This window comes from Stigmatopora argus, chromosome 5 (genome assembly GCF_051989625.1).
Source record: "Stigmatopora argus isolate UIUO_Sarg chromosome 5, RoL_Sarg_1.0, whole genome shotgun sequence".
In the NCBI taxonomy this organism is placed as follows: domain Eukaryota; kingdom Metazoa; phylum Chordata; class Actinopteri; order Syngnathiformes; family Syngnathidae; genus Stigmatopora; species Stigmatopora argus.
In genome coordinates this window covers 13449126-13465000 of record NC_135391.1, presented here as the reverse complement: position 1 = coordinate 13465000, position 15875 = coordinate 13449126, and the positions used below count along the sequence as shown (strand labels likewise).

The window sequence follows — 15875 nt, the reverse complement described above, 5'->3', positions numbered from 1 at the left end:
CAGGGTAGGCTGGTTGAACACTCTAAATTGCCCTAAAGGTATGAGTGTGAGCGTGAATGGTTGTCCGTCTCCTTCTGCCCTGCGATTGGCTGGCTACCCATTCGGGGTGTCCCCCGCCTGGTACCCGAAGTCAGCTGGGATAGGCTCCAGCACCCCCTGCGACCTTTGTCAGGATAAGCGGTTCAGAAAATGAATGAACTTTTCAAAAATTACTGCTTACAGAAGTGTGAAATGTCAGTCATTTGTCTTGATAAAAATGTGTTTTATTTTTCCCTTTTGTTAGTATTTGACATCTATTTCCCACATTTTTTGGATTCCCGGTCAGAGCCTGTATATAAGCCACATTTTTGAGGGACAAATTATGAATTGTTCAGATGCCAAGAAAAAACATGATTCATTAACGTAATTCTAGTAATATAACAGTAACATTTTTTGGATAGCCTGTGGCCAAGGCAAACACAACATATTATATATAAGTTGAATTCCTAGAGTTTAAATATCAGGTCCTGCCAAACTATTAAACAATAAAAAAAAATAAAACAAAAAATTCAAGATGCACAGAATTTTGTGTTCTATGGCTACACAGAATTTACAAAAAGATAAAAGTTTTGTCTCTACTTTTTTTGTCCTTTAGTTATAACCGGTTGAATGTCATAAACCACAATGCTTTATATATTACTGTAATCTTTACAGTAAGACATTACAGCTCAACCCTTGTAAAGTGAATTACTTACGTAATCTCTTTCTGCCACGACTAAATGACAGAGGGCAGGCGCCAAGGCCCTGAGGTTCTCCCGAAGTATGGCGTGCGTGTCGCTGCTGTGAGACACCAAGACGTAGCAGGACAGCAGGTGCAGCTGCAGAAAAAGCACAGCCAGCAGATATAGCGGTAGATGAAGCACACCTTTCAGTGAACTCATGATGCTCCCTACCATTATCATTTCACAAAGCTTATATATATCCAAAGATGGATTTTTTTTTTTTTACTACTTGGCATGGCCACAACGTTTCACAATTTGCTGTAGGCGGAATGAGGCAATGTCTTATGGAAAAAAATGAAAGACACTTTGAGACCTTCGGAAAGTTATTTTTAGTCAAACGTGACCGGCAAAAGGCAAACTCGTTAACACGTTAGTGTCGTTGGAATTCAGAAAATTTTGGGTATATTTAGCGTTATAATCTATTTGCGATCTAAAGTCATTTCGGATGCTGATTGCAGCTCTTGGCTCACAGTTACTGATGAGTCAATCAGATTGGAAGGGAAATTCCTGAGGGGAAAGAATTAAGTGAAGACGTAAATGTGAGTTGGAATTTTTTTTGATGCAACGGTGCCTTCCTTTCGAGTAGGTGGACTGGCATTGGGCTGCAGTGACACACCACACTGCATTGGGGAAAAAAGCCAACAAGGAAACGGTAATGAAGATTTTAGATCTAATTTAACAGTAACCCTGTGATTTCCGTAGATTTCACATGTATTCAGATTATATCTGACCCTATTACATTAAGTATCTATTGCACAAGGGACTATTTTTAGTCATTAAAAATGAGTCCTGATATATTTGATGTGTATACTGTTGTATAGATGTCTTCTTAGATGATATATAAGGCAATTAAGTTGTGACAATAAAAATCCTTATTCCCTACGGCACCATAATAACAAAAACCCAGAGTTCCCCAACTGTCGGTCTGCGGACTGGTACCGAAAATAAAATAAAAATAATGGTACATCTTTCTTTTAAATGTATTTTTTTAAATGAGCCTTTTCGAACGAATACTACTGGTATGGTGATTTTAAGAATATGCAGCCAAATATATTCCTGCCTTGGCCTTTTCTTTTTTTTAACCATTGAGCATGCAAGTATGACAGTGACAATAGAAATCCTGCTCATCTCATTGGTGGAGGTACGGTCATTTGACATTAAGATTCCGGAAAACAACATGAACAAAAAATAATGCAGCAAAGAAGGATTTTTTTTTAATATATACTACTTAATGATTTTTTTTCATTACTTCAACTGACGAGTCCCATGACCAATCATGTAGCGTCTTTAAAGGGCCTTGGAAAAAATACTATGATAAGATGATAAATAATACGACATAGGTATCTTGCTTGATATAGTATATACTCTTCCCAGCACATTGTAATTTATATGAATTCTTTTTTTTTCACTTTCACCAATGATATTACTATAAATACCAGAAAATACGTATTATTATTATTAAATACGTATGCAAACACAATCTTGTAAGTGAAAAAATCTATATGTATTTAAAAAAAAACCTACGCTGCAATATTTTCTTGTCATCCATGATGGTTGTTGTGATCATCATGAAACACGTACGTATCTCGACCAATGAAATGAGTGGGATTTCGTATTGACATTGTCATACTCGTATGCTCATTGGTCAAAAATCTAGAGAGGCGGAGACTATCTTTAGCTGGCTTTTTTAAAACAAACACTTAGTTCCTTCTACATGTCGGAACAGATTTCCTAGCTTTGTGGTAATACGGGACTGAGCGCATCCCCTGAAAGATTGACAATTAATAATTAATTAATAATAGGGCACGATTACGTTTTTTTCAAGGGAAGTCTGGCAACCCAAACCAACCTAATTACAGATTCATCGAAACAGGTGATACGCACGTTGTGTGTCATTAGCGGTGAGCAGCTAAGTAATCATGGGATGAAACCCTTAAAACCTCTTCGCCAAATTAAGATAAAAACTAAGATTGTAAAGAATAAATGCCAATTTAAAGGACAATAGCAGTCATTAAGGGCCACCACTTCAACAAACGACATTAACCGGGAGGTTTTTAGAAAGATTGAGGCGATAAAGTTAGCAAATTCCCAGCTTTAGGCTACTACAATAACAAAAGGAATTAAACATTTTTTTAAGCAAAATTCTTTCGAAAGAATGTTAATTTTGCCCCTCTTGTATCTTCCTAGGGGACGTGCAACAAGTCCAGGGGTCGCACTCACTCTAAATTTTGGTAAGTTGCTATTATATGCAAGTGTTCCATAATTTCCTAATATAAAGCGCAATGGTTTTCCCGGCCCAGAATGTCATGCCCTCGTATTTGTGTTGATTATTCATGTGTTCTTATTGTAGTAATTATTGATCCTTTCCAAACGTGGTCAATAGTCATGCAGATTTAAAAAAAAAAAAAAAAGTAATTCACTTGGAACCTGAACTTACATTTTACAAACTCCTCATTTCTTCCAAAGTTATTGTCTATCCGGCTTTATTCCATTACTAAGAGTTTAAATCTAAGCCGCTATTTAAGAGATGGCTGATATTTTTATTTAAAAAAACAACAACAACTAAAATTTAAGTATACGTCTCTGACAGCTGTCCTTGTCAGAGTGGTTCATTTTTATTTATTAATATTTAGAGCATTCACATAAAGTCATCTGTGTATATTTTGGGATGACTTAACTTACCATAGGACATTTGACTACTCCCGCACTCATAATTACTCATTTTGACTAACAATATTAGGGAATTCAAAGTCTCTTGTGTGTGTTGTGTTGTTTCCATTTTTAATGTTTGCCACAACGTTGGAACAAGCTACGAGTTATATATAATATATATAGTTTGTGCCCAAGGAAACTTCTCTTGGTAAAAACCAAACAGAACTAAACCGATCAAAGAAATATTAGAGACACACAGGGCCTGACTTCAAACTTTAATTCTTCTGTGATGATGTGCTGACCAATAGAATGAGTCAAATCACTTTGAGTGACATTGCTCCCGCCCAATCATAGAGAATGAAAGCACCGTTGCCAGGCAACCGTTATCCACAAAGCTAAAAACTAAAGAGCTTTCCAGTGTTCTCTGCAAGACACATTTGGGCAAATGCGCGGTGATGAACGCAAAGAAACGTCAACGGCGAGGACATGATGAGCTCAATGGCTTTGTCGGCCGTTTTGGACAAGCACATTCGGCGTTTGTGTCTTGACCAGTTTCCATGTGGAAAAGGGAGCTGGGTGAGTTGCTACACAGGAAAGTGTGGAAGGAAAAATGTGTACAAATCCAATGTGAGGGCAATGCACTTAAAAGACATCGTGTTTCAACCAAAAATACTGCTGTCATTTTTTTATTACTAGAATGCACAATGAAAGGGTATTTCTATTTAATCAGAAACCAAGATCATACATAATACGTTAAATAGTAAAATAGGGAACAACCAGTTGGTAACATGCACCAGCCGTGCCTTAAAATCTCCCCGAAATAACCGCACAAATTAGTGACCCGAAAGATGAGCATGTTGTTGACTAACTTGGTTTCCTTCAAAAGAGTTGTACACCAACTAACACTTTAATTTAAACTCCCAAACATTTAAACTTTGAGTGTTCAGTGTTTTTGTACCCAGGTTAAGTTGCACAGTTGTTACTTGAATAAGTTATCATTATATTAGAATATTTTTTGTCTTTTGGCCCTCTGCTGTTTTTTTCTTCTAAATAACTGTTATCAAGTGCTATACATCATTTAAGATGTTTTTTTTTCATATTTAGAATTTTGCTTTTAAGCAGGCTTGGTGTAAAGCTGGCTTGCACTAAAGCAACAACAAATGTTGTTCAAACATAAGAGATGAATTAATGTACTTATACTTTTAGCTCCATTTTGATAATTTTTTTCCCCTATAGTGATGAACAAAAATCATAATAATCATCTTCAAGTGTAGTAACTTGATTCATCGGGATGGAATTTTGACCAGTGAATTTTCACGTATGAATTGTTTTGCAATCAAGTAAAAGTGTGACTGGAATTTTCAAAAATACATTTATGAAATTGTAAAATGACAGTGTAATTACAAATTTTAAAACACAAAAATGATGATACATTATGAAGCAACAGTGGTCTAATATTTGCCCTCTTCTAACAGCGGAAGGGCAGCGGTGGCAGCACAGAGGCGGAGACCGTCACGGAAGATACAGACACACTACTGGACCTGCTCAGCTGCCTACACTCGCCGTGGCACCACGATGAGCCGTGGAGCCCCCAGGCGGCCGCTCTCCAGCGCGTGGCCGTGGTGGAGCCCGAGCGACTGGACGCCGACTTTGTGTGCAGCTACTTCAGAAAGCTGCGCATTGTTGACAAGGATGTGAGTTCAGGGTGCGTGTTTTGCAAATTAATGGTTCACTAGTCACAAATTCATCTGAAATTCCACATGCAATTATCACGATTAAAAAATGTAATTGCTAGGCACAATCATTCACACCCACTCATACCTAGGGGCAATTTAGACTGTCCAACCATACATGTCTTTGGAATGTGGGAGGAAACCGGAGCACTCGGACAAAACCCACGCAACAACATGCAAACTCCACACAGGTGGACCAACCTGGATTTGAACCCAGGTCCCCACTGTGAGGCCGACGCGCTAACCATTCATCCGCTCTACATACTATACCATATAAAACTACAGACCATGTGATTACAGTTGTGCAAAGAGAATGTGAGTGTCATTTTTTGAGAATACTTTTCTGCCTGACCTTGTTTAGGTCTCAGTGGTCGACAAATACCTGCTGAAGTTCTGCAACCTGCAGGAACTCGTTCTCAGTGCTAATCGCATCTGCGAGATCTCCGCGGAGAACCTCCCCAGGACGCTCAAGGTGAGGCTGATTGGCTTAGAAGGGGCTGGGATGGGAAAACACAAGGTTTCGGCGCCTGAGAGAATGACACGTCTCACTCTTATCAGTTTATGTGACAGCACTAATAAAAATGATGTAATATACACTATATCACTCGAGAGGCAGCGAGCAGGAGATACCCAAGGGGTGGGGAAATGACAGCTGAACTCAATGGGCCATCACAAGGACGGGTCACACGCGGGGGAAAAAAAACCCATAAACCCGCCAATCTCAATCGCAGGGCACACAGAGACAAGACACCCATTCACATGCACACTGAATTGTAAGGACAATTTATTGTGTTCAAATAACCTACTACGCATGTTTTGAAATGTGGGAGAAAACCAGAGTTCCTGGGGAAAGCCCACGCAGCCACATGGAGAACATGCAAATTCTACACAGGGCTTAAACCCTTGATCTCAGAACTGTGACGTGGCTGTGTTAACCACGCTTTCACCATCCCGTGATAAAGTTAAGCAAAGTAGTTTGTAAAAAAAATGGATGACAGGGACAATTTGGAGTGTTCAATCAGCTTAACACGCGTGTCCTTGATGTGGGTAGAAACTAGAATAAAGTTTTTTTTTTCCACGACAACGCACTCGTAAATGGAACAAACAAATTTAAATTAACTTGGATTAATATATACCGACACACTCAAACATACGTTTAATGTAACTTTACACAAAACTGAATTCTAATTTTGTTTTAATCTTTTTTTTTACCTTCGTTCTCTTCGGGTTAGTTGTTTGCCACGCCTCCACCCTCACGTTTGCTATCGATGGGCTGTTTGCTGTTGTATTCCCTTCAAAATATTCCGAAAATGATGCACACAAATGTCCTCACAATAGGATAACCCACGACCACTTGCCAACGAGAAATAGTCTTGTAGTACATATTATTGATCGCTCCACTGCTCATAAGAACATCAGGGGCACCGGCTCGCAACTCCCTCGTTGTAATAGCTCTGGTCGCAACCACTTTGAACGGCACCTATGAGAGAGAGTTGCGACCAGAAATTTTACAAAGAGGGAATTGCGAGCCAGTGCCGCTGGCTGTTCTTATGAGCAGCGAACGGGAAGTAATATAATACTCCTCGTATTAGATAATAATAACAGGAAATGCAACAGCTGAGCTTAGCCACGTATTGATTGTGGGTAATGAAGTTTCATTCTGAGAAAGAGTGACATTGCCTATCGGCGTTGTGTGCACGAGTATACTTTATTACCCAGAAAGCCCTCTTTTTGCCTGCGCATGCGTGTTGTGCGTTTCCTGGTCAATGTGTAGGAGAAACTCGCCTGAATTAATCGTGCAGTGCTCGTAGATATTGTTATACACGAAAAAGATGCGGCAAAAAAAAGTGCGCTACAATGATAAACCGCCTCTCATGTCATGGCCATCTGGCTTGGTCGCATCTCGAAATTTTAATTGTATCGCGAGCGAATTATTCGATCGAAATTTTCGTCGTACAACGAGCATGTCGTATGACGAGCGGTCGTATGACGAGGTATGACTGTACCTTGAGAAAACTCAAGCAGGCACACAAACTTTCAAATTCTACACAGCCCGGAATTGAACACTAGGCCTCCGATCTGTGAGGTGGATATGCTAACAACTTAATCACTATGCCGCCCAAATTATATTTTAATGATGCAAATAGAACGCACAATAAACTAATAACACATACCTAAGCTAACTCTAGTATAGGTAAAACCGCAACTTTTTTTCTCTCGCTCGACTCTAAGCGTTTTGGAATAAGTCTATTTGCGAAATATGTGCCAGGTACTGGAACTGCGCGCCAACCAACTGTGTGCCCTCGGCCGTCTTGCCATCTCGCCACCCCCTCGTCTTCAGTACCTGGGCTTGGCCGCCAACTACCTGGGATCCGCACGAGACGTGGCGCAGCTCACAGGAAGACAATGGTTGTGCCTCAACTCGCATCAACACTGTTCCTTGCATTATTTGTTAGTTGAATCCAAAACAGGCCTCGAAATTGTTTTTAAAACAAACTGTTTCTATAGTTAAAATGTGAATATGTGCAAAGTTAAATATGACTCAACTGTGCGTGGACATGAACTTTTAGTCTTTTTTTTAACGTTATATAAGGCAGTGGTTCTTAACCTTGTTGGAGCTACCGGACCCCACCAGTTTCATATGCGCATTCACCGAACCCTACTTTAGTGTAAGATAAAATCAGATTTTTTTCCAATTCAAGGTCTATAATTTCCTCACAGCACTGATTGGCCAAGCAAAGTTACGTGATCATCTGCAGCCAGTAATGGTCAAGCGGGGCATGTAATCGCATATAGACATGATGGGTTGGTGCGTCTTGACCTCTACGGCAGAGGCTCTACCGAACCTCTGAGACCGACTCACCAAACCTCTAGCGTTCAATTGAACCCAGGTTAAGAACCACTAATATAAGGTGTTATGTGATACTTTTTAATCATTGCAAAGTAGTTTAGCACATACTACTACCATATTCAATGAGGTCAATAGTTGTTCCCAAAAAAAACCTAAGTCTTTGTATGTGTGTAAGGCCTGAGCTGGTGTGTCTGGACCTGAGTGAGTGCAACTTTGGGGAGCAGCGTCCCCTGCTCAAGGCCCTTGGTACACTTCCGTGCCTACGGACCCTGGTGCTGGAGGGCAACCCCTTTACCTTGGCGCCCTCATACCCGGGCTTTGCTGTCGATGCGCTGCCCCGCCTTTGCTACCTGGACGCGGCATGGATCGCCCCTGAGGAGCGACATCGATACCGCGGGATGGCCAGGATGACCCGTGAGAATATAATCAATAATAATAATAAATATGCAGTCTATCTCTCTATCAATCAAACTGTCTCTCAAAATATACCAAGTTATAATTGTATTTGTTAATTTATTTTACTTAGATATAGTAAGTTAACGTAAAATATTTACGAGCAACTGCGATAACTGCAATTGTATTATACGTAGACACTTTTTTTAAATGATGGCTATTTTTTTTAAAGTAAATGCATTGTTTTATTAAATTGTTCATCAAAAAGACAACACTAAAATGATTTAAATTAACAAAAAAAATCACTCAGACTCTGAATATCGGTTTTAGTTTTTTCATTTATTTGATTAACCTTGAGTTTCTGTTTTGCATTAGACCTTCTGGTGGACTGGGCATCGACTACAGTCCGTGTGGGCCGGCTGCAGGGGGTCCCGGACCCGTTGCTGGACGAGGAACCGGGCGCTCCCGAGTTCCCGGTGGTCAGCTACAGCTACTTCGTCTCCTACACGTTCTTCAGTCATCAGACCACCGCCTACCGGGTACTTTAAGAGCTACTCCACTTCCAATGCTTGCTTGGCTCGGTCACAGACACTAAATGAAGCTGTCTGCAGGAGGTTGTAGGTGGAGCTACAGTGAAGGGACAGGACCAGGCAGCTGAACAAACCCAGACACTCGGCAAGAAGAATGACAAGGAGACTGTTGTGTCCATTGTGGATGAAGGCTACCAAGACCTCTTCCATTCCACCGGTAGTAACACACATACAATAACACGTTTACTAATATGTCTGACATTTAATGAAACCAAGGACACACAGACCCAGATTTTATTCATCCATTCCGTTACAAGTCAGATCAAAATATTATTTAGGCCTCGGCTATGAAAAATTACAGGAGGATTCACAATTCACCTCAAAATATAACGAGCGTACAGTAACGAATGGGACGACTGAAGCCTGTGAACAACAAAAACAAATTCTAACCGTTCAAAGCCAAACTAATAATATTCTTAAATACCAATTGACACTGTTCCAGCACTCCCCGCGACCCTTGCAAGGATAAGTGGTACAGAAAGCGAAAGGGATGTGTGCAGATGTTGCCACTCATTTTCATGTTTGAGTCATAGATTCAAGACACAGAACATCATCTCAGTCATGGGCAGATGACATCGACTTTGATGAAATGCTCACATTCGTCGTCAGAGACCTAAGCAGTTTCAAGAAATTCCTTCACCGGGGATTTCACGTTTTTATCGAGCAGGAAAAGGTATATTTTTAAAGAAAAAAAAACCTTACTATACATGGTCATTTTTTAAAGAAAAAACCTTACTATACATGGTTATTTTTTTGGGAAAAAAAGCCTTACTTTACATGGTAATTTTTTAATAGAAAAAGCCTTACTATACATGGTTTTTTTTTTAAGAAAAAAAACCCTTACTATACATGGTCATTTTTTAAAGAAAAAAACCTTACTGTACATGGTCATTTTTTTAGGATAAAAGCCTTATTATACATGGTCATTTTTTAATAGAAAAACGCCTTACTGTACATGGTATTTTTTTAAAGAAAAAAAACCTTACTATACATGGTCATTTTTTAAAGAAAAAACCCTTACTATACATGGTCATTTTTTTAGGAAAAAAGCCTTACTATACATGGTCATTTTTTAAAAGAAAAAAGCCTTACTATACATGGTAATTTTTAAAAGAAAAAAAACCTTACTATACATGGTCATTTTTTAAAGAAAAAAAACTTACTATACATGGTCATTTTTTTAGGAAAAAAGCCTTACTATACATGGTCATTTTTTAATAGAAAAAAGCCTTACTATACATGGTATTTTTTATGAAAAAAAAAACATTACTATACATGGTATTTTTTTAAAGAAAAAAAAAACCTTACTATACATGGTCATTTTTTAAAGAAAAAAACCTTACTATACATGGTCATTTTTTAAAGAAAAAAGCCTTACTATTCATGGTCATTTTTTTGGGAAAAAAGCCTTACTATACATGGTCATTTTTTTAGGAAAAAAGCCTTACTATACATGGTCATTTTTTATAGAAAAAAACCTGACTATACATGGTCATTTTTTAAAGAAAAAAGCCTTAATATACATGGTCATTTTTTTAGGAAAAAAGCCTTACTATACATGGTCATTTTTTTAGGAAAAAAGCCTTACTATACATGGTCATTTTTAAAGGAAAAAAGCCTTAATATACATGGTCATTTTTTTAGGAAAAAAGCCTTACTATACATGGTCATTTTTTAAAGAAAAAAAACTTACAATACATGGCCATTTTTGGGGGGGGAAAGCCTTACTATATATGGTCATTTTTTTAGGAAAAAAGCCTTACTATACATGGTCATTTTTTATAGAAAAAAACCTGACTATACATGGTCATTTTTTAAAGAAAAAAGCCTTAATATACAAAGTCATTTTTTTTTAGGAAAAAAGCCTTACTATACATGGTCATTTTTTAAAGAAAAAAAACTTACTATACATGGTCATTTTTTTAAAGGAAAAGCCTTACAATACATGGTCATTTTTTAAAGAAAAAAACCTTACTATACATGGTCATTTTTTTTAGGAAAAAGCCTTACTATACATGGTCATTTTTAATAGAAAAAAGCCTTACTATACATGGTATTTTTTAGAGAAAAAAAAGCCAAACTATACATGAAAAAACTTACTATACGGTATTTTTTTTAGGAAAAAAGCCTTACTATACATGGCCATTTTTTAATAGAAAAAAGCCTTACTATACATGGTATTTTTTTAAAGAAAAAAAAAACCTTACTATACATGGTCATTTTTTAAAGAAAAAAACCTGACTATACATGGTCATTTTTTAAAGAAAAAAGCCTTACTATTCATGGTCATTTTTTTAGGAAAAAAGCCTTACTATACATGGTCATTTTTTTAAGAAAAAAAACTTACTATACATGGTCATTTTTAAAGGAAAAGCCTTACAATACATGGTCATTTTTTGGGGGGGGAAAGCCTTACTATACATGGTCATTTTTTTGGGAAAAAAGCCTTACTATACATGGTCATTTTTTATAGAAAAAAAACCTGACTATACATGGTCATTTTTTAATAGAAAAAAGCCTTACTATACATGGTAATTTTTTAAAGAAAAAAAACCTTACTATACATGGTCATTTTTTTTTAAAGGAAAAGCCTTACTATACATGGTCATTTTTTTAGGAAAAAAGCCTTACTATACATGGTCATTTTTTAAAGAAAAAAAACTTACTATACATGGTCATTTTTAAAGGAAAAGCCTTACAATACATGGTCATTTTTTGGGGGGGAAAGCCTTACTATACATGGTCATTTTTTTTTAGGAAAAAAGCCTTACTATACATGGTCATTTTTTAAAGAAAAAAAACTTACTATACATGGTCATTTTTTAAAGAAAAAAAGCCTTACTGTAAATGCTCATTTTTTGAAGAAGAAAAACTTTACTCCTCATGGTCATTTGTATATATATATCCATACATTTATACATATGTATGTATTATGAAAGAACTAGTCAATTACTTAATGATAGTGTAAAAATACAAAACTAGCCTGATACTAATACACTTGCGGTTAATCATTCAGATCAAATGAAATCCATACGGGATATAAGGTTCCCTCTCTTTAAAAATGCTTTGTTTTGATTTTCAGATCTTGTCGTGGCCTGTGGAGGCCTCAGATGACGCTGGCGGTCAAGGCGCCATGGACAAGAAAGGGAAACAAGTAAGATACTTTTTCCCGTTGGACTTCATTTTATTAGTCTTATGGCAACAAAATGCAGGTGATGGCCAAGCTAACATTCACATGCACAGTCATGACCACAATCACCATTGAACGTTCTTCAGGCCAAAACTAAAGACAAGCGAAAGAAAGCCGTGGTGGAGCTGGTACCGGACCCGCCTTTGACCACGGTGATGGCGTCCGCTCACGTTTCACTGCAAGGCTTTCTCTACGGACATGAAAAAGTGGACATCCTCTGCGACTTTGGCTCCCTGCACAAAGATCCTCCGGAGGAAGACGCGTCGGTGACGGATGGAGTAAGTCGGTGCTTTTGTACGTTCAAGTAAGATTCATGAGAAGAAAACCAAACTTTTAATGTTGGCTATGTTGTTGTTCTTTGAAGAACATCAGCATGGACAATAAATCCAAGGACGATTCCAAGAAGAAAGGAGGACGTGCTGGAAACAAGAAACCGTCCACTGCCAAAGGTGATTTCCCTATATTAATGACAAGATCCCATAAGTCTGATAAAGTCAACGAGTCGCCACTGAGTTAAATGCCCGCTCTAAGAAACCCCACCTGCGATCACGTCATCACTTTCAACTATGGCGAGGCAAACAAAATGATTTTTATTGCACACTTTCAATAGTTATGGAACTGGAGTCTTGATATTTGAATCCTCTGACGTGAGTAAAACACGTGGGACTTTAAGGGGGCCATAAAAAATGCAGGGGGACAGCACCATGAGTTGAAATGACGTTTGGGATCAAATATCATTTTTAGAAAGAAAATCTGTAAGCAGTATGGATCTCAATCCAATATATATTCATTGCTATATCTCCAATCCATCCTTTCTTTTTAATGGAACCGATGCGTGTAGTAGTAGTTTGAAGCGTAAATTCCCATTGGCTATTTTCAATTAAAACTTAAGTGAACGCTTCGATAATACATAGAGTACATAGTAATGCTCTTTCCAAGGACTCTGAAGTAGATCTGAGTTTTGGAAGCATTTTTTTTTTTGGTCCGAGTTTTGGAAGCATTTTTTCCGTTTGGTCGGACTTTTGGGAGCATTTTTTTTTGGTCTGACTTTTGGAAGCATTCTTTTTTTGGTCTGAGTTTTGGAAGCTTTTTTTTTTTGCAGGGTCACGCAAAGGAGAGGAGCGCGATGGCGACTCGCCCACCCAACCTGAAACAGTCACAGTGGAGTTGAGCTTGGAGCTGAAAAAGTGGCGTCACGCCTCCGAGGTGGCGCCGCTCACACCCGCCAATTCCTGAGGCAAGACACTTTTTCAACCCATCACTTTTATTTGGTAAGAAAAACCTTGGTAGAAAGAGCCCAAACAAGTGCTTTCGAGTGTTGCGCCGGCATGCACGCTATCCGAGTTCGATAGAAAAGTATTTCCAGGCATAGAAAAATTAAATATGGCTCACTCCTCAATTGTCACAATGTTACTCCATTCTTCATTTGAAATCATTTTTAGGATTCCTTTATAGATCTCTCTATATATATATCTATGACGGACTATTCACACAAGGTTAAGAATGTCCACGAGGTCACACTGTAACTCCTGCAGTTTCTCTGGGTGGGACCCTCGAAGCGTCCAAGCAGAAGGAAGCAAGGTAGCCTTTTGTGATCAGTGTGACAAGCTGTGCAAACAACATGTTTAGCCCTCAAGTCGCTTTGAAATAATATCAGAAGGTGCGATCGTCGTTGCAGTCTTCGCTCCGGTGGCCAAAGACCTCGCAGGTTTCGCAGTACGGCCGCTCGGCCCCCTTGACGCCGTGGTACGTGGTGTGTGGGGGAGAATCGGGCAGCTGTGCTTGCGCGGGGCAATCCTCCGTGTCGTGCAGGTCGAAGCAGTCGCAAATGTCGCAGAACAGTCGAGGAGCGAGCTTCTTCTTCTTCTTCTTCTTTCTGACAGAGTCATTTTCCTCCCTGCCCAAGAGAACAGAGAACATTTTGTGGTTAATCCAATGACTTTGTTGACTAATATTACATACGACTTAGGTTTACAGTAATGTCAAGATCCACCATCTCAAACTATTTTGGTTTGCTCATTTTCTGTTACCAAAGAAGACCTTTGAAGAATCAGGCAAAAGAATAGAAAGAGGCATAGATAGATGCGTTAGCGGTTTTCAACTGACCCGTCGAAGTCGTCCGGTTCGTCGGCGTTGTTGCCGTTGAGAGCGGCCGCTGCCATTTTCTCCAACTGGTCCTTGAGGTCCAAGTTGTTTTTCCGCAAATCAATGATGACTGAATTCAGGAAGTCAACCTAGCAACAAAGAAATGAAAATGATTCAGAAGTTGCATACATGTATGCGTACGCGTCCGCATACATGTATGCATAGGCGTCCGCATACATGTATGCGTACGCATACATGTGTGCGTACGAATACATGTGTGCGTACGCATACATGTGTGCGTACGCATACGCACACATGTATGCGTACGCATACATGTGTGCGTGTGTGCGCACGCATACGCACACATGTATGCGTACGCATACATGTGTGCGTCCGCATACGCATACATGTATGCGTATGCGTCCGCATACATGTATGCGTATGCGTCCGCATACATGTATGCGTATGCGTCCGCATACATGTATGCGTATGCGTCCGCATACATGTATGCGTACGCGTCCGCATACATGTATGCGTACGCGTCCGCATACATGTGTGCGTCCGCATACATGTGTGCGTCCGCATACATGTGTGCGTACGCATACATGTGTGCGTACGCATACATGTGTGCGTACGCATACATGTGTGCGTACGCATACATGTGTGCGTACGCATACATGTGTGCGTACGCATACATGTGTGCGTACGCATACATGTGTGCGTACGCATACATGTGTGCGTACGCATACATGTGTGCGTACGCACACACGTGTGCGTACGCACACACGTGTGCGTACGCACACATGTATGCGGACGCGTACGCACACATGTGTGCGTACGCGTACGCATACATGTGTGCGTACGCATACATGTGTGCGTACGCATACGCATACATGTGTGCGTACGCATACGCATACATGTGTGCGTACGCATACGCATACATGTGTGCGTACGCATACGCATACATGTGTGCGTACGCATACATGTGTGCGTACGCATACGCATACATGTACGCGTACGCGTACATGTACGCACACGCGTACATGTACGCGTACGCGTACATGTACGCACACGCGTACATGTACGCGTACGCGTACATGTACGCACACGCGTACATGTACGCACACGCGTACATGTACGCGTACGCGTACATGTACGCGCACGCATACATGTACGCGTATGCGTGTACGCGTACATGTACGCGTACATGTATGCGTACGCGTACATGTACACATACACATACATGTATGCGTACGCATACATGTACGCGTACGCATACGCGTACGCATACATGTACGCGTACGAATACATGTACGCGTACGAATACATGTATGCGTGTATGCGTACGCATACACGCATGCGTGTATGCGTACGCATGCGTGTATGCGTATGCGTACGCATGCGTGTATGCGTATGCGTACGCATGCGTGTATGCGTACGCATGCGTGTATGCGTACGCATGCGTGTATGCGTATGCGTACGCATACATGTATGCGTATGCGTACGCATACGCATACATGTATGCGTATGCGTACGCATACATATACATGTACGCATACGCATACATGTATGCGTATGCGTACGCATACATGTATGCGTATGCGTACGCATACATGTACG

The 15875-nt window shown here is 39.8% G+C and overlaps 2 protein-coding genes across 5 annotated transcripts in view; one reads left to right on the top strand and one right to left on the bottom strand.

The window, feature by feature from the left end:
* The first annotated feature begins 3838 nt into the window (after positions 1–3838).
* On the top strand, positions 3839–13569 carry LOC144073953 (leucine-rich repeat-containing protein 43-like). The gene is made up of 12 exons (XM_077599942.1): positions 3839–3989; positions 4889–5107; positions 5508–5618; positions 7416–7555; positions 8173–8411; positions 8766–8929; positions 9002–9137; positions 9514–9653; positions 12063–12134; positions 12257–12448; positions 12535–12619; positions 13273–13569. Exons 1-12 carry the CDS (start codon positions 3900–3902, stop codon positions 13404–13406), a joined length of 1722 nt encoding a protein of 573 aa, XP_077456068.1. The 5' UTR covers positions 3839–3899; the 3' UTR covers positions 13407–13569.
* A 192-nt stretch (positions 13570–13761) lies between these two features.
* Positions 13762–15875, bottom strand: part of clip1a (CAP-GLY domain containing linker protein 1a) — a 32864-nt gene continuing 30750 nt past the window's right edge. For all 4 annotated transcript variants that reach the window (XM_077599937.1, XM_077599940.1, XM_077599938.1 and 1 more), the window contains 2 exons: positions 14277–14404; positions 13762–14067 (listed from right to left, as the gene is read on the bottom strand). In XM_077599937.1, the coding sequence (XP_077456063.1) occupies positions 13824–14067; positions 14277–14404 (372 nt within the window). In that variant the 3' untranslated portion in view covers positions 13762–13823. The remainder of the gene's footprint in view (positions 14068–14276; positions 14405–15875) is intronic.

What these genes read in the sequence shown, in the direction of transcription:
- LOC144073953 (XM_077599942.1), top strand. Translation starts at nt 3,900, where the DNA reads ATGATGAGCTCAATGGCTTTGTCGGCCGTTTTGGACAAGCACATTCGG. An exon ending in TGCGCATTGTTGACAAGGAT is followed by an intron (nt 5,108 to 5,507) that starts GTGAGTTCAGGG and finishes GACCTTGTTTAG; the next exon opens with GTCTCAGTGGTCGACAAATA. An exon ending in GAAACCGTCCACTGCCAAAG is followed by an intron (nt 12,620 to 13,272) that starts GTGATTTCCCTA and finishes TTTTTTTTGCAG; the next exon opens with GGTCACGCAAAGGAGAGGAG.